Below are 19,586 nucleotides of genomic sequence, written 5' to 3' on the forward strand. Positions count from 1 at the left end.
CTGATGGTAATTAATAACTGAGAGTTGGAAAATTTTAAAAATAACAATTCTTTTGAAGTTTTCAATGAACAAAATATTCAAGTTATACAGATTCTGAAATTCACTAATGAACTTTAAACTATGTTAAAATAGGCATTTATGGTATGAAAATGTCAGAAAAAGGTGTTTTACCAAAAATGTTTAAAAATAGGAAAAAAGGCATTTATATGGCAATTTTGCCTGAACTTCCGAGCTCTAATTATTATTATTTTATTGGTTAGAAAAATGTATTTAGTACAAGCACACTTGCAGCACTAGTAAGTATAGAGTTGAGTTACTTTAATCAGTTTTTAAATTATTTTTAACTCTTAACAAATTTTCAGAATCAACGGTTTTTACTTGGGGGGCGGTATTCGAGCACTTTCCCTTATCCTTATTATGATCCCCCATACTTCCTCAAACGATACATGACAGTATAAGCGTTGTTGAATATGTAGCGAAGTTGAAGTAAATGAAAATACGATTCGGACAAATGCATGCTCAGACATTATCGCAGAATTTATTAGAAGCGTAATCGGAATGAAAGATTTTATTTCTGTATTCGTTAGATAAAACAATGGAACGTTGTATTTTTTTTATAACATCGTTGGGATTTTTGATAGTTAGGAAATAAGTCTATGCACAGTCGCAAGCTTCCACTTTCATGTCGGGTAGGCTTGCCTTGATTATAGTGCCATTGTCATCCTGGTACAGAATAGACAGCGGCGACAATTTCGAAGGAGTGCAACACATGTTCAAGCCAATTTGCTCAGCCACCTCACTGTCACTGTGAAGGAACCGACGAAGGACCGTGCTGTGGTGATGAATGCTGCTACTCACGTCACTCACGCACGTACCTTTGCAAAAATTTGCTTCGTAACTTCTCGGAGCGATTATCCAGTCGTCCCAACCGATTTGCGCAAACGATATTGTTAGTGTCTCCCTACAGCATGTCGTACGCCCTTGTACGCAATCGACACTTCGGCGATTCCTTGCCGATAGTTTTTTCACGTTCGAAGAATCCAGCATCAAGAAAGGTGTTTTTTCCTTATGCGTCGACACAGTCGGAACGTAACCAGACTGGCAACCGGAAAGGCAAGATACTTGGAAATCGATTATGCGAGTATCGTTCGATTCGGAATGCGTCGTGATTGACGTTAGTTTTACTTTTCTCAGATTCAGATCATTTTTTTCCTTTTCCACATTTATGTCCCTCAGTGTCACGATGCCATAGTCATCCATATCTATTTCCGAAATTTTGAGGAGTGCATTTAAATTAAGTTTGTAAAACCAAAAATCGGCCGAAACGGATGTTCCGCTTATCTCTACATCAGTAGGCAAACGATAACGGAATCTGCTGCAAGGCTCGTTTGATATTGCGACGCAAGATGGTGTTTCTGTAAAATATAAATTCGCATATTAAGGCTTCTAGTGTTAATCGACATTAAGCACATAAATATAAAACTAAACAAAAAGACCAATAAGACCAGGACGACCAAAACAAAAAAAAAAAGACATTTTTTTCACGAATATGCACGAATTTGTAAAGCGAAAAACACTCTAATGTGTTACCGAATATGATACCGAACTTACGAGGTCTCCTACCTTTTAACATGGTAAAACAATATGCTCTGGTAGTTAATATTATTAAAAATATTATTTAATCATTAATTTATTTCATATTTCATACTCATACAGGGTGACTGTTCTGCCGAACGAATTTGGTATATATATATTTCAGTATTATTTCATTTTTATTTTATGTTAATTTTGATTGTATTGCGCTCAATGTTTTCCAATGGATTGTTTCTATAGAATGTATATAACAGTGCATGGGTAATAAGTGTAAATAAGCATGTGCTTAATCCTATTTCCTTTGGTTCATATATATATTATTATTTCATTTTTCTCTTATGATAATCCTGTATGTATGATAATCCTATGATTGTATCGTGCTCAATGTTTTCTGTTGGATTCTTTCCATAGAATGTATATCATGGTGCATAGCCAATTTATGTAAATTTGCGTGTTTTTCTTTGGTACATAATTATGTTTCATTTTTATTTCATGTTAATATTGATTGAATTGTGCTCAAAGTTTTCTGATGGATTGTTTCCACAGAATGTATATAATAGTGCATAGCTAATTTGCGTGCAAATTACGCTAATTTGCGTGCAAATTAGCGTGTATTTAATCTGCTTTCGCTGGTAAATATTTCATTTTTATTTCATTTCTCTCTTAGTTAATCTTGATTGTATGTATCCTCAATGTCTTCTGATGGATTGTTTCCATAGAATGTATATAATTTTTCATTTGTTGAATAAATCGAAGATGCTCTCCGACACGACCCAGCATCCTAGGAAGTGAAGAAAGGAAGTTGTCTTGCACAACAGCTCTGGGCGTGAGTCATCAATCAATCAATCTGCCGAACGAAAACGCCCAAGTGGAGCACAAAACATCCTACCAACCCTTGTTTTCTTGAACCGTTTGAAATGCTTCAAGTCTGAAAAAACCAAAATTTGTAAAATTTCTGAATGACCTATACGCAAACTAAGCACATATTTGAAAAGAGCAGAAAATATCCTGTAAGGTGATACTAACCTGTATCTAGATCTAATGTCGAGCTGCAAGTGCTAAAATATTGGCAAAGTTCAAATTCGAATTGTCGCCAAAATTTTTAATCGCTAATATCGCAAACGCCCATCCAGCTACAATCGGTTAAATTTGCCAAAAACTTTGTCCATTTGAAAGAGCCTATAATAAATCATATCGGTCTGCTGATTCAGCAGAAATTTAGCCTTTTGTTTGTAATACATCCCTGAAATTAGACTTTGTCAAAGTAGATACCTTATCGATTTTGGCGATAATTCGATTTTCCACTTCACCAATCTCCCAGAAGCTCGCCATTAAATCCATATACCCTGATAGAGATATCACCTTATAGGATTTTTGCTACAAAATCAATTTGCCGCCTAAATCTGTATCTGCCAATCCCGAATTTTTTTCGGATAACTGAACTGAACCTTTAATGATTTGTACAATCGCACCTATCAATACACCAGTGGATGGCAAGTACAAATATTAGTAATTAGATTATTGGAGATACACACACAAGGCAGAAACAAATGCATAAGGTTTAAACACAAAAAATATACATGCATAATATAGTCTCGAATCCAAATAAATAGATTGAAAAATAAAATAAATAAATAAATGCGCATGGGCAGAGATGGGGAGCAAACGAAAACAGAAAGGGAGAGGGCGTCAAAACTACTGCCCCAAGAAAAATACAATTTTTGATATATCCCCGATAAATCGAAAAAAATGTAGACACATAGAAGGAGAGGGGTTGCTAAAAATTAGATAAAAGTTCGATCGGGAGTAGATATGGCGAAGGTATTTAGAGATATGAGTATGTCTTTGAAAGACAAAGAATGTGCATTCCTTAAGCAGGTGAAAAAGATCATTATAGCTATTTAGTTGATTGCAATACTGACAAGGTTCATCGGGGTTAAGTTTGTGCAATATACCTTTGTTAGTATAAAGTATAAAAAAATAAAGGCGAAGCCTGGCCATATTCTTACGGACCGCCAAGGGGAGATTGAAGAGAAGGTAACACTGTAGGGACAGCGAAAATTCAAAATTATCGGCAAAATGAAATAATGTTGAAGCAGACAGTCGAGATTTGTCTTCTTGGAGAGATATCAGTATAATTATTAGTAAGGGATGTTAAAGCTACTGGAGTGAGGTAAAGAGTGGGTGTGCGCCAGATATCAGGTCGACCGCAGTTATTCAGAAGGGTCATGACTGAATTTGCCCAGTTTTGCGAATCTGCGTGCCGGCAGAGTTGAAGAAAGCAAATTTTTGGTAGACGATTTTCGTCCATTGTTTGAAGCCTAAGCCAATACGTGATAAGTTGGTTAAACATTTGAGTGGCAATGGGGTGGCGACCAAGCTCAATTCTAACAAGATAACCAGGACAATATTTGCTTATATTTAATAACTTTTTCAGAAAACCCGTATGAACTTTTTCCAGCATATCAGCATAGAAGAAACCCCAGAAAGAACTGGTGCAGCATAACACAGAGTAGATCGTACGAGGCTATCGAATAATTTTAATGCCACACACAGCGAGGGGTTTCTGGAGCTACGCAGTAAGTCACGTAGTTGATTCATGGTCGCGAAAGCCTTTTTAATCATGAAATTAGCTGCTAATGAAAATTTTCCTGAAGATGAAAAAGGGAGGCCAAGGTAGACATAGCTGGTTATTTCGAGTTTAACGTTACCCCAAAAAAAGTTAGTATTTTTTGCGAGACGGCCAGACTTTCTAAATACAATGATTTTTGTTTTGCTTAAATTAACAGTAAGGTGATTAAATTTAAAGTATGAGTCAAGAAGATTGATTTTTCTTTGCAACTGTATTTTTGAATCACCCAGTATTACAATATCATCTGCGTACAGGAGGATGTTGAGTTCAGTGGAGTTATTAATTGAAATGCCATGGACATGAGGCTGACAAAAAGATTTTTCAATGTCAGCTAAAAAAAGGGAAAGAAGAGTGGAGGCAGGTTCGCCCTGCAAAATTCCCCTGGCTACAAGGAAAGAATTTGTTAATCCATCAGTGCTTACTCTTGCACGGCATCATTGAAAAGCAGATCGTAAATTTTAATAATTTTATGGCTAATTCCAAGGTCTCAGAGAGCTTCCACCACAAAATGCTTCGATTAACAGAATCGAAAGTTTGACTTAGGTTAGCAAAACACGCAAAAACTTTGCGAGCAGGTCTTCGAAGATGAATTTGCGCAATAGAGCTAAGTGTGAAAATGCGGTCAGTGCAACCCCTGTTCTTACAAAATGCGCCCTGAGATTCAAGGAGGATCCCGTTCTGTTCCGACCATTGATATAACCTTGTCGTTAGTATAAGGGAGAAAACTTTTGAGGTGCAAATCAAGAGAGTAATTAGCTCTGTAATTTCTCGGGGTCCAACGGAGAGCCTTTTTTCATAATTGGTGAGATTATTATTTCGGACCAAGATCGAGGAATGTCACTGCTTTCCAAAATGAAATTAAACAAGTTAATGAGGAATGTGTGTCCGTCAGGAAGCAAATTCGTCAAGAATTCATTGGAGATGCTATCGCTCCCTGGGGCTTTATTACGCTTCAGTAACGAGAGCACACATTCAACGTTAACACGAACTAACGAGAAACACATGAAAAGTATTCGAAAACTGAGATGGACGCTTCTAAAAAACTGCACGAGTTATGAAAGTAGGGGTGGGCCATGGCCCCCACAAGGGGTGGGCTGACAAGGCTCCAGCCCTGGGGCCCGGGATGATTTTCACAATTTTTTTGCTTTTTCACGCTATAAATTCATCATAAAGGGGCCCGTGAAAGTCTGGTCGGGGGGGGGGGGGGTCCGCAAAAGATCCCAGCCTAGGGACCCTGCTCGAGGATGTGGGGGCCATGGGGTGGGCAAAGGAGTGGGTTAGGTTAGTTGGTGAGGGAGCCGCAAAGAGATTAGAGAAATGATCGAACCAACATTGTTTAGAAATTAGTAAGGGGTTGAAATATGTATTTCGCATAAAAATGTTCAAAGCTTTCCAAAATTCAGAGGAATTAGTTGCATTTCTTATTTTGTGGTGGATTTCCTGGAAATATATATGTTTTTTGCGAATGCATGAATCACGTAAAGATTTTTTCAGTTGAATATATTTTGTGAAAAGTTCGGGGCAATTTCTCTGTCGGGCTTTTCTTTGGCCGGTATTACACTATAAAAGTTCTTTGTCAAAGATAATTTATAAAATAAGTTTGACAAAAAAATTTGGTAGTGTAATGGGCAACTTTGATAAAAAACGCTCTTTATCAAAGTTTCTTTTACCAAAGTCAGCCTCCTCATCCAATATTTGAAAAAAGATTGATGTTGATGCTTTCTATGCTGCAGTTTCAATTGCTCAAGTTTATATACTATGTACTTTGCGAGTTGATAAAATAATTAAAAAATGAGTGGTAGGTATCAATTGGATATCCAAGTTTTCGTCTCGATGAACTGAATTAGTTCAAACGATTTGAACAATATAAAAAAATATAAAAATGGTTTTAAATAAACTAAAGAAAAAAATATTTTTTTTTACTTCCATCACATACACTGAAGTTAGTGGGAGCTACAAAGGCCTTAATTCCCTATGTGAATATCAGATTTGAATCTCTCTAGCTGAATGAAAAAAACAGAAACAAACGCGTTTGGATGCTTATCGGTTGTAACGAATTTAATTCCGTCCTAATGAACCTGCAATACAATAATAAAATAATGTTGAAAATATCGTTATAACGAATGGACATATTTATATCCATGGGATATAAGGGGTCATCTTCAAGTAACACGTCACCAATCGTGAGGGGGACATTTGCTGACTTTTAATGACAAGTTGGAGGGGGATGTTCAATTGATGATTGTGTGAGCAATAGAGGTAGGGAAATATGAAATTGGGTATATGTTGGGCTGGTATATATATGAAATTTTGGTATATATATTTGTTTGGTAGATATATGAAGTGATAAATACTGTACTTTCGGAAATCATATATGTAAATTGGAAGGTCTTTTATTCAGTGTCATCTTACCACGTGAGCCCACTCGGACACGGCCCGGGGCCTCAAGAGAAAAGGGGCCTCACAAAAATGGAATGTGGTTGCTTTTCCGAGAATTGACCACGTAGGGCATCAGAAAAATCATTTGGCCCGGGGGCCCATGATGCTCTTAAGACGGCCCTGCTCATACTTCTGGTACTTTTGCAATCAGGTAGTGGGGACCCAGAACATCACTCGGCCTGGGGACCTGCCTCACGATGCTCTTACGTTTTACAGACATGGGTTATAGCTAGGACGGGGCAGGGTCATGGAGTCCGCTAAGTTTAGAGGAAGGGGTTGTTTCCAAGGTTTCCTTTGGGAAGCCAAACACTGGTGGATCGATTTTTGTTTCAATGGATTAAGTTGCATAAAATCAAAAGTTTTACTTCAAGAAAAAACCCCGAATCTGAAGTACTACCGTACTATTGCGAAAATCGGCTTCACGTATGTTCTGTCAAAATAAAGGAAACTCCAATTCATAAAAATGATGAAAAGGATTGAGATTTCATTGACTCTATCTTATTCAAAACTAAGTTTTAAAACTAAAAAAAAATAATTTTTTTAGTACTTATGAATAGATCGAAAGCATTTTTCTCGTCATTTTATGAACTGAACAATTTACTTTATTTTGAATCAATTTTAACTCAATTATATGGAGGTGCCATGCTATTTTATCATGCAAGTAAGATTTTCACCATGTTAAAAGGTAGGACACCCCTTAAAGTTATCGAGAATTGTAAGGATCGTTTCAACTTTATCGTGGGGTATATTGTAATATAAAACCTATTGGCAGATATTTTCATTGGTTCAAATTTCATTTTATCCGTCATTTTACCTCAGTTAGTGCCATCGGAGCTGCGAGTGCTCGAGCACAGGGCCGGAACTAGAGTGGGGGGGGGGGGCAAAGGGGACAACTGCCCTGGCGGCGAATTTTAGGGGGAAACGAAAAAAATACTGGTGTAAAATTATAGAATTTTACAGTGAAAGCGGCGGCAAAATCACGCTTTATTCCTCCTTTTCAATCCTGGTTTCGGTCTTCGTCGAGCATCCCCAGTATTTTGTATCGTAGGGTCGAACACCGCCATAATTACACTCTTTTGCAAAAAGGACAAACACCCCCCTAAAAATAATGCGATCATCTCTAAATTTCACATGAAAATTCCTTTATATCAACAATGGAAATGTTTAAGTTTTCAATGATTTGAATTTTCAATTTTGAATGTTAACTAGCACGTTTCTACTGCAAAACTAGCATTGTATGAAACAGGTAACAATCGCGGACGGCTTATTTTTCTCGTTGTCGGCGTTGCATTTCCCTGGCAACAAAACCAATAATGCCATCACGACGTTGTCGAAGACCTTACAGTCAATTGGATGACTGAACGTGGTCGCATAGTCAGGATGCGTGAAGCTGGCTGGCCACACCGAGCAATAGGCCGCAACTTGCACCGTACGGACACGGCTGTGCGAAGATGCTGGCAGCAATGGTTGTTACGAGGAAGTCACCAACAGAATGAAGGTCCTGGAAGACCAGGGTGCACGAGTGTGAGGTAAGATCGTATGTTTGAGCGACAGGCCCGCATTTCCCCAACAACATCATTGTCCGCTATCCAACGTGCTACAGCCTCTTCTATACTACCCGTGGTACCTTCCACCATCTCATGGCGTTTGGCTGAGGCGGGGGTTACGCTCACAGTGGTCTTTAACCCCACAAAATCAGCAGAGTCGTTTAGAGCAGTGGTTCTCAACCGGGGGCTGGGATACTTAAAGGGGGTCACGGAAGAAAATTTAGAGAGGGGCCATGACAGGGGGTTTAGAGGGCTGCAGAGAGCTGAGAAGAAAAATTAAGGTGTGAAGAAATAATGCTTTTATATTAGTGACTATACACTTACAGAATCCAACAAAACCACCCACAAAACCAGGGCCGTCTTAGGGCATGGACCCACCCGGGCCTCACCGTCTACATTTTGCCAGGGGGCCCATGATGTTGAGATGGTCCTGACATTGGCGTACGCAAAGGGGGGTTTTGGGTTCTAACCCCCCCCCCCCTGAGCCAAGATTATAGTGCTATTTTGCAGGAAAAAAAACTAAACCCCCCTCAAAAGGAAAAAAAATCTGAAACCCCACCTCGAGAAAATTCTGCGTACGCCTATGGTCCTGAACAGGGGCGGTCTTAGGGCAGTTTGCACCGCGCGCCAAATGAGAAGGGGCGCAGAAACGCGTTAAATATACATTACTAGAAAAATTATCTTTAAGATACGTATTTATAAAAAAAAACTAAAATATACATGAAAAATTACAGAGATGAGAATTTATAAAAAAAACAAAAGGTTTGAGTGTATATAATATTACGGATATTTTTCGAAAAGAAAATAATCGATGGGCAGTGCATCTATATACGTACGGTACATAGCGATTTTGGTCAGATAAAAATACACACTCTCTCTCTCGAGCTCTTTTCGTTACCCCCTGCTGGAGATTTTGGGGGGGAGGAGAAGCAATTTTTTTCTCTGTTGTTGTGCAGTAAAAAATAAAAATGATAGAGGAATCGCCCTCGTGGTCACCCAATTTTTCTACTAACGAAAGCAAAAGTGTCTTCCTGTGTTGTGGGGAGTATTACAGGAATCGAAGGTGTCCTCTGATGTGGGAAATATTTTGAGCCAGAAAGCCTTTCATGCCTCTTTTTTCCCGACTTGTATTACTTTTATTAAAAACGCAGATTCGGATCTCAATACAGTACAGTATTTCTAAAAAAATATTTAAAAAAACGAATGAATTAAAATCTATGATTAGCTGACCATTTTAAATAGGGATCCTGCACTTGGGTCACGTTCCTACCTGTCACACGAGGAGAAACAAAAATGTGCTCACATAAGAAAACCCATGCACTTTAGCGCCCCCGATCACTCGCCAGTCTCCCGACTCGCCAGACTTTCCTATTAGTTCAACCAGGGGCAGCTCGGTTGCACTGGGTGTGCTCTAGAACGATGTCAAATCCGAAGTGAAAGGGCAAAACAAAATTTGGAAAAATTATTTGTGCCCGCTGTAGAAGGGGCGCCAAGTCTGAGGTAGACAGGGTGAAAAAAAGTTAGGGGAAATGATTTCTGTCCCCCTCTAGTAGGAGCGCCAAATCCGGTGTAAAAGGGTGAAAAAATTACAGAAAATTATTTCTGCTCGCTTTAGGAGGGTCGTTATATCCGAAGTGGAAACACAAAAAAAGAATTAGGAAAACTTTTTTGCGCCCTCTCTAGGAGGGGTGTTAAGTTCGAGGTAAAAGGGCGAAAAAATGGGAAAATGATTTCTGCCCGCTCTAGGAGGAGCGCCAAATCCAAGGTAAAAGGCCAACAGAAATTCGACATATGTTTTGACATAAAATATCGCTGTTCCTTTGAACGCATCAAAACGAATCGATTGAAACAAAAGTTTTCTTTTAATTAGGGAGGTCAGGGGGCCCAAATATAGGTCCCACTCAGGTAGAGATTTTGTCTCGAGCCGACCCTCAGTGCAACGTATGTGTGTGTGTGTCGAAAATTTTAACAAACCGTACATATACACAGCTGAACATATTTTCGGAGTTTCATGGATCTTGTTCCAGATACCCGGTGAGTAACGATAAAGGCTCCTATGAGACTTCTAGACAGTGTCTCTGTCCAGGATACCTTGGCAAGGAGTGGCCACAACGAGATTCTAAAAAGACATCTACATCTTTTTCGAGAAACTAATGAGGAACGTATGTCGGAAATTCAATTTGATTTTTTTCCAACCGACTTTCAAGAAGGGTCGGAAAAACCTCAATATAAATTCGATCGAAATGAAAATCCGGTGATCGTAGGGAAATTTACGATTTTAATTTTTTTTGTATTAGTTTCCTACAGGGTGATCAGCGAATAAGCCCTTATTTCAAAATTAAATATCTCTACAACAAAGATCAATAGAATTATGCGGTAAACGGTACGTTTATTAGCAAAACTGTAAGAATGTTGTACAGAAATTTCAAAAATTTAGTTTTTTTTAAATTTTTTAAAATTAAAAAAAGAAAAAACTGGAGATTTTGGGGTTCCGAAAAACCTCATTTGTGTGAAGAGAAACCACTGCATTCGCCTAAAGTTACTGCATGGGCTGCGGTATGCGCCAGAGGCATTATCGGCCCCTTCTTCGTGCGAGAAACGATTACTACTGAACGTTACGTTACAATTTTGGAACAATTTGTCAGAACACATGGCGCATACCGCAGCCCATGCAGTAACTTTAGGCGAATGCAGTTGTTTCTCTTCACACAAATGAGGATTTTCGGAACCCCAAAATCTCCAGTTTTGTTTTTTTTTTAATTTTAAAAAATTAAAAAAAAAACTAAATTTTTGAAATTTCTGTACAACATTCTTACAGTTTTGCTAATAAACGTACCGTTTACCGCATAATTCTATTGATCTTTGGTGTAGAGATATTTAATTTTGAAATAAGGGCTTATTCGCTGATCACCCTGTATAAGAGTTGTAAGAATTTTAATCATCTTAAAGAAAGTCATTTTGAAGGTAAGTCATTTCCTCGACGTTAATCTTGAATAAGAATTAAACAAAACCTATCGAATTTTGCTGCTTATAATCCGCAAACTTCGCTAGTTTGAGGAAAAAAAAGGCACCATGAATAGTCCGCAGCGGTATATAACCCACATGAGAAAATTTCATTTATCAATATAAAATCGCTCTCAAGGGGGAGAGGGGGGGGGGTGCTCTTTAACACGGTTTTGTAGAGAAAATGTCAATTTTTGTACCGGCATCCACTCAATCTATAAATATTTAAAAAATATATGTTTTTGTTAATAATTTTTTAACGTAATTAACGTAATTATAACTAATGAAACCTCTCTCGGAAAAAAAAATAATAAAGCCGTAGTAAGACGCACCGGTTTATCTGCACTAAAGCCACTTCAAAGTTAAGACTCTTCTCATGCAACTTCGACCCACAGTAAGAAATTCATTTCCGACGTTTTGTTTTTATTTCAACGTAACTTTTTTAAACGTATAATCTACGGACTATACGCAGCAGAATAGGTAGGTTAATTGGAACTTCCATGGAAATATGGAAATAAAGTAGTGTACCTCACATATTCAAAACAAGGAAGGGTGGGGGCAGCGGCAAATCCATTTCGTATTAGAGAAATTTCGGATATGTATCTTCGTGTATTTGAAATGAGGTTTTTTGAAGCTGATGGAATATAGAATTAAATGAATATTATGGTAAGTGTGTGTGTGTGTGTGTGTGCGTGCGTGCGTGCGCGCGTTGAATCAGTAAAGCATATCGGTAATACATAATCACCAATCGTCTCAATAAGTTTGATCAATTTCGCAACATTACCGGCGCGATTATGCATAATTCCTTTTAGACCCTGGAATGCACAAACGTGCGGGTTGCTTCTTTTTACTTTAGATATTATTTTTTTAACATCAGGGATGTTCAGCCCAAACATCATGAATTGTGCGTTATCATTGAAATTAAAACCGAAGTTCCTGAGGTTAAAAAAAAATCTACAGAGAGAAAAACAACCCCTTCCCAATGCCGTCTTAACGCATGGGCCTACCCGGGAGCGTAAAGAATAGAGGGGCCTCACGAAAATGAGATCTACAGTAGTTAAAATTTTCTAGAATTTACTAGGTAAGGCCTCGGATAAACCTCTTGGCCCGGGAGGCCCATGATGCTCTTAAGATGGCCCAAGGCCGTAGCGTGCTTTCTCGGGGCAGTCTTTTCTTGGAGTGTCCTTGAAATGGTTATGCTCAGAAAAGGGAGGAGTTATAAGCGCCTCTCCCCCATTCGGCTCGTTTTAACCGCCAAAGTTGCCTCAAAATAGTTACGGACCTGCCCAAGTTGCAGGGCTCGGTGTTTTAGCTAGTGTTTGTCTGCCCCTTCTGTTTCTTAGCACTGGGTCTGAAAGGGATAATTTCAAATGAAGTTCACACATGAGTATTATAAATATGAAATAAATCATACGGAAATATCACTTTAATCACTTTTATTATCAGTTTAGCCTGTACGTGACGCGTGCACTACACGAATTTTACAATAAAATTCAATTAAAATATGTATGAAGAAATCCTTTGTGATGAGTATCCTGCATTAAACGTGTGACGTTTTGCTTTTTTAATGTTTTTAAATCTGTTAATTACAATCAAAATTATTATTACAATTTAAATCTCTTAATCAAACAAGTTGGTTTTTATGCTTTTTACAAGTTAAATAGCAGTAACCCCCATTCTAGAAGAAGCTTTTCCGACTTCTTCGTCCCTTAATATCCAATCAAGTGGTGTGCGGGGGGGATGGGGACGATCCCCACACCAAGAATCTGATAATATGGTAGAATGAATCTGTCCCGTATTTTAAGGGACAGTAATGACTAGCAAAAATTCACTGACACATCATTCTGGATTTTCACCTGGGGGAGGGGGGCGCTGACTACTGTTTTTTGCACCGGGATCCACTAGGCCTAAGACCGGCCCTGGTCCTGAATAGAACTCGGATTAGCGGGAACCTCAATAAATTCTCGGCCAGTGGTCTGGAGGCCAATCTTATCTGCAAAAATTTCATTCAGTATAAATTCACTGAAAAAATCAATTCAATACGTATAAAGGATCTTCTTGCTTCTAGATGAGTAAAGACTCTGGGTGAGACAAGAAAAAAAATATGCTTCAAAGGGGCCACGGGCAAAACAGGTTAAGAAACGCTGGTCTACAGAAGCGGTTCTCAACCTTTTTTGCCCATGGCTCCCTTTCAACCTATTCTCACTCCTGTGGCCCCTTGCGACCACGATCAATTTCCTACCCCCGTTTTCCTGTTAAAAGACAATTGTTCAAATATTGTTTGAAGTATAAATATGTGTTTGAATTTAATTTATTTTTAATTTATGAAAATAACGAAAGAGCAAAATAAACATAATACAACGCAGTAAAATAAAAATATAATAAATTATTTTCAATCAATGTAAACATTGTGCTTGAAGACGGTATAATGTCATTAAGTTAGTGTACAGGATGAAGTCTGAATTATTTACAAATTAGTTTGTAAGTTAGTTTTCTTGGGTAAATTTGAGTTTTGGTAAATCAAAATTTCAAACTAATCAGAAATTATAAATAATCAGGTTTCAAATAAGAAAATTATTGGTTTATTGATTATAATTTCGATACGGTGAGATTTACATTCATCGTGTAAATCTGTCTCATTGAATGACAAGCTATCTCCAAGTGGCTTTTTGGTTCGTAATGTGACACCTCTCCCACAGGCGAACGAAGCAACGTGTGAGTTGGCTTAAACACAACACAATATTTCACATAACAGACACTACTATATATTTATACAAAAATTGCCACGTTTTTAAGACAAATAAATTCAATTGGTCGAATGGTCGACGCGTTTCGGCTCTTCAATGGAGAACCGTCAACATCAGTCGTGACAAAACTTTCAACACTTTTCAACAGATGGCTCCCCAATTCGCATCCAAAGACCATTATGTATTTTCGAACGATAAATACAAAGGCGAACTCTTCGGATTGGATTGGATTGGATTTTGATTTTCTTGGCGCAAGGACCATCTAGGTCAAGCTGCGCCAAAACAAATGTGCATATAAAATTCATACAAGACTTCTTCTTGTCATGTCAAAGAGTAAAAATATTTATAAACGTAAAACAATGACGTGGCTTGTAAAAACTATAATTTGTTGTAAAAACCAATGGCTTTGATGAATTTAAAAATACTAGATGCATCGCAATGGTCAGATAAAACGTCACGGAGCGAAAGATGAGTCTGACCAAAAGCAGTCGTAAAATGATGGCGATGATGCGAACAAGTAAAAGCATGAGCAATGGTTAATGGACTTTGACAATGTGGGCACTCCGGTTGACTCTCTCGTGATAAAAGATAAGATTGTGTAACGCGACTGTGTCCTATGCGCAACCGGGCAAGCAGAACTTCCTCCTTTCGATTAGTCCTGCAACTCGAACGCCAATGACCAAGTGTGGGCTTGATAGTATGTAATTTGTTATTAATTTGATTGTCCCAATGATCCTGCCAGCGGCGATGCATCACTTCCCGGAGGATTGAGAAGTCATCACTGGCGGGTACCAAAAGGCTATTATCGATATTGGTTGTTATTCGAGCTGCGGTGTCTGCTTTTTCGTTGCCCGGTATACCAACATGACCTGGTACACAGTAAATTTTTACTGTGGTACCGTGATGGATGAGGTAATGTAATTCATGAAAAATGGCTTGAATGAAAGGATGGGTGTGAAAACTTCAGGAACGCAGTGCTTGCACTGCGCTGAGAGAGTCACTGTAAACGATACACGTCTGTGGCGTTTGCTTCGTATATGACGTAGAGCAAGAAGGATAGCATATAATTCCGCCGAGTAGATACAGAACGAATCTGATAGTTTAAAAGATGTCTCCTCACAGCAGATGAAGGCACAACCGACATGGCCAGGGCTCTTAGAGCCGTCGGTATATATGGAGAAGTACCAGTTGTACCTACCCCTGTGCCTAAGGAATATCTGTCGATATATGACATCTGCTGTGGTGGCTCTAGGGTATAATGATAATGAAAGAGACACATCTGGGGGAAACTGCTGCCACGGCTTGCCGAGCAACAGGTGCCACACGACTGATGTCTATTTGTAGTTCCTCTGTGAGTGCCCTCATACGAAGACCATAGGATGGAACACATGAAGGGCGAACAGCAAAAAGTCTATGAAATGAGGGATTGAAAATGACATTATGAAGTGGATGATCTGGCAGAGACTTCATTTTAATATAATATTTCAAAGAAAGCTACTGGCGTCTTGTTGTAAGAGATGGCTCGTTGCATTCCACATAGAGACTCTCCATGGGAGAAGTTCGGAAAGCTCCTGAACAAATCCGGAGGGCTAAATGGTGGACTGGGTCGAGCACACTCAGATAGCTTCGGGGTGTTGACCCGTATATGATGGAGCCGTAGTCGAGCTATGATCTTATTAGAACTTTATACAGGTGAATAAGAGACTTACGGTCTGCTCCCCATGTTGTAGAAGAGATGACTTTCAAGAGGCTAATCGTCTTCATGCAACGAGCTCTTAATTGCGAAATAGGAGGTTTGAAAGTGAGTTTCTTGTCAAATGTGATGCCGAGGAATTTTGTATTTTCTACTATTGGTATTTGGCTATTGTTTAGTAACAATTGGGGGTCATCATGAAGGTTTCGACGCCGACAAAAGTGCACAGCGACAGTCTTGTTGGCAGAGAAAGAGAAGCCGTTATCATGAGCCCACTTGCTGATCTTGTTGAGTGCGGTTTGTAATTGTCTCTCGGCTGTCCTCATATTCACTCATTGATACGATATCAACAGATCATCCACGTAGAGTGCGCCAGTGACAGACAAAGGCAGTTGGTTCAACACCCCGTTGAGTTTTAAAATGAAAAGAGTAACACTTAAAATGCTACCTTGAGGTACACCTTGTTCTTGAATTTGGGGAGCTGATAATGTGTTTCCGATCCGTACCTAGAAGATGCGGCGAGCGAGAAAGTTCTTAATAAAAATGGGCAAGTTACCCCGCAAGCCGATATTATAGAGGTCAGAAAGAATACCGTGCCTCCAAGTATGGTCGTAGGCCTTTTCTATGTCGAAAAATATGGCTAGCATATGCTCCCTCTTCACAAATGCTTGTCTTATTGATGTCTCAAGGCGTAACAGATTGCATGTTGTGGACCTGAACCGTCTAAAGCCGCTTTGATGTTTCGATAAAATATTGTTAACCTCAAGGTAGTGCATAAGGCGAAAGTTGACCATACGTTCCATAAGTTTACACAAACAGCTGGTCAATGCGATAGGTCTGTAAACTATTAGGTTGTTGAGGATTTTTGCCAGGCTTCGGGAATGCAAGAACTATGGCTGCTCGCCAGATGTCAGGAAATGTATGATTGACCCAGATCCGATTAAACAATATGAGTAAATGTGATAGTGATTCAGATGAGAGATGTCGAATCATGGAATAATGAATGGCATCAGGCCCTACAGCTGAGTCAGGACTTCGCTGCAAGGCCGTCGTCAGTTCATGAAGGGTGAACAATGAGTTGTACCCCTCCGGTGTAAAAGGCCGGAAGGTGTACGATGTACGTTCGGCCGATGATTTGATGCGATGAAACGATGGGGGATAGTTCGGAGGAACTATCACTGGAGACAGCGGCAAAATGGGCGGCGATGGTGTCCGCAATATCCCTCACATCGCTGATGATAGTGCCATTGGTAATTAATATAGTGATGGGATGAGACTGATAATGGCCATTGATTTTTCGGATCCGGTCCCAAATGATTTTAGATGAAGTTGATGAATTGATTCCCGTGGTAAACCTTTTCCAGGACTCGCGTTGAGCCTGGCGCCTGGTTCTTCGCGCTATCGCCTTTGCTTTTAAAAATGCCAACTTATTGTCATGGGTAGGATACCGCCGGAACCTACTCCATGCTTTCTTTTGAGCTTTAATTGCAAGACTACATTCGTGGTTCCACCAAGGTTTAGGAAATTAAGGAAGTTTCGAGGAGATTTTCGGAATTGTTTCATTTGCTGCAGAGATCATACAACTGGTCACAAGGTCGACACAGTGGTCGACGTCGGGTTGCGAAACCATATCCTCCGTGATTTCTGCCTTGATCGTGAAGTCTGCCCATCGGGCGGCCACAAGCTTCCACCGAGGAGGACCCTCAGGTATGCTATGGCGTCGAACAAGGCCCTTAACCACTAGAGGAAAATGATTGTTCCCGTGGAGGTCTGAATCAACCGACCAGGACCAGTTCGGCAAGAGTGAGGGTGAACATAAAGATAGATCTCGTCGTTCATGATGGCGAGGTCCATATTGTCTAACAGACGTTCAGCCATTTCCCCACGAGGGGTGTTGCTGTTAGAACCCCAAATCATGTTATGAGCATTGAAGTCTCCAAGAAGAAAAAATGGTATTGGTAATTGATCAATCAGATCTTCTAGATCTCTCTGTAAGATGGTGCCATTTGGTGGCAAATAAATAGAACAGATGGTAATTCTTAGGCCTGTAGAGATTTCCACCGCGATGGCTTGCAGGTTCGTGCGCAGCGTTAGAACGCGCGACGACAAGTGATGAGGAACCAGCAGAGCAACACCGCGGCAAGCCCTACTCCCGTCATCGTAATCGATACGGAACAGGGAATGTCGCCTGATGTTCCATGTCTCCGAGGGCTTCGTAAAAGTTTTCTGGAGTGCCACGCAAAGAGGATGATAGTGATTGATCAAATCCTTGAGATCTTCATAATTGGATCAAAGACCACGAATGTTCCATTGAATTATTTTGGCCATAAATTTAAATTTCAAATAGAAGTAGACGGTTCAAGGTCCTTGAATTTATTCCGGTCAATCTTGCGGCGAGTAGTACCGGATTCTGTAGGATTGTTAAGATCCATGTCACCAATCGATGTATCATCGATAAGTGACATATTTTTAGTTGTGGGATGTTTCAGAGCCCTCCCCGCCTGAGCGGGGCCCACAATGAGGGGTTGCACACAAAAGACAAGGGCATAAACAAGACAAAACGAGACGCAAGACGAGTACTGTAAGATGTGTGGAAATATATATGTAATCTGGGCTATTGAAAGTGAAGGATATGAGCACAAATAAGCGATGACAATGATGTGTGATAGATTTAGCGTTACCCAGGGTGCACCACGAGGAGGCCTATCACATTACACCCCGCGAACTGTTCGGACGACCAGACGTAAACATCACCCCTCCACGACTGATTCGTGTGAATTCTGACCACAAGGTCCTGATGACGGCTCTCCATTAAAGAGCCGAAACGCGTCGACCATTCGACTAATTGAATTTATTTGTCTTAAAAACATTGGCAATTTTTGTATAAATTAAAACCAGGCAAAGTTTCTCATTGTTGTGATAATACTACTATATACACTGCTCAAAACAATTAGGGGAGCACATGGTTTTAACAAAATTACGCAAAGATTTATACCGATAAGTAACATAAAATGAATCAACCATAATTTAAAGCCGTACGACCATTTCACGAGTGTACCGTGAATATCGGGAATCCGGTAAAAAATTAAATCTACGACATCGCTGCGGCCGGAAAAAGATCATGCAAGAACGGGACGACTGACGAGAATCATTAAACGTGACAGACGTGCAACCCTTCCGCAAATTGCTGCAGATTTCAATGCTGGGCCATCAACAAGTGTCAGCGTGCGAACCATTCAACGAAACATCATCGATATGGGCTTTCGACTCGTGTACCCTTGATGACTGCACGACACAAAGCTTTACGCCTCGCCTGGGTCCGACAACACCGACATTGGACTGTTGAGGACTGGAAACACGACCAATTGCTTCGAGCTGATGGACGTGTACGGGTATGGAGACAACCTCATGAATCCATGGACCCTACATGCCAACAGGGGACTGTTCAAGCTGGTGGAGGCTCTGTGATGGTATGGGGCGTGTGCAGTTGGCGTGATATGGGACCCCTGATACGTCTAGATACGACTCTGACAGGTGACAGGTACGTAAGCATCCTGTCTTATCGCCTGCACCCATTCATGAGTTACATACCCCGACTCGGCGAATGTGATTCGCTATACGGGGGTTCCCCGAAGGGAGCATTTATTTTCTCAATCAAAAAAAAAAAAAAAATTACATGTTAAAAATATATACATTCTATATCACCGGAGCACCATTGGTCCGAGGTTTACAATTCACCTTACAAAACTCGGGCAACACCATTAACAACCCGCGAGCAGGAATTTGGTGTTCCCGATTACCACTTTTCAATCTATTTGTTTCTCTCGGGAACATTTCACTCTGTTCCTAAGTACCTTTGCACTGCCAAGTCCATTATACCAGAAAGAAGGGTTCTTGTTTTTTGGATTTTAATCAGCGCCGTAATTGGAATG

General features: G+C 39.9%; 1 protein-coding gene across 1 annotated transcript in view; it reads right to left on the reverse strand.

Annotated features, from left to right (window-relative positions):
- Positions 1–524: 524 nt before the first annotated feature.
- The window catches only part of LOC149069436 (protein dawdle-like), a 29,981-nt gene continuing 10,919 nt past the window's right edge, over positions 525–19,586 (reverse strand). Inside the window, exon 2 of the mRNA XM_089249531.1 lies at positions 525–1,415. Within this exon, the coding sequence (XP_089105657.1) occupies positions 655–1,415 (761 nt within the window). The 3' untranslated portion in view covers positions 525–654. The remainder of the gene's footprint in view (positions 1,416–19,586) is intronic.

This window comes from Pholcus phalangioides, unplaced genomic scaffold (genome assembly GCF_987345545.1).
Source record: "Pholcus phalangioides strain wild (caught in Gottingen) unplaced genomic scaffold, Ppha-v1.0 ptg000022l_1, whole genome shotgun sequence".
NCBI lineage: Eukaryota > Metazoa > Arthropoda > Arachnida > Araneae > Pholcidae > Pholcus > Pholcus phalangioides.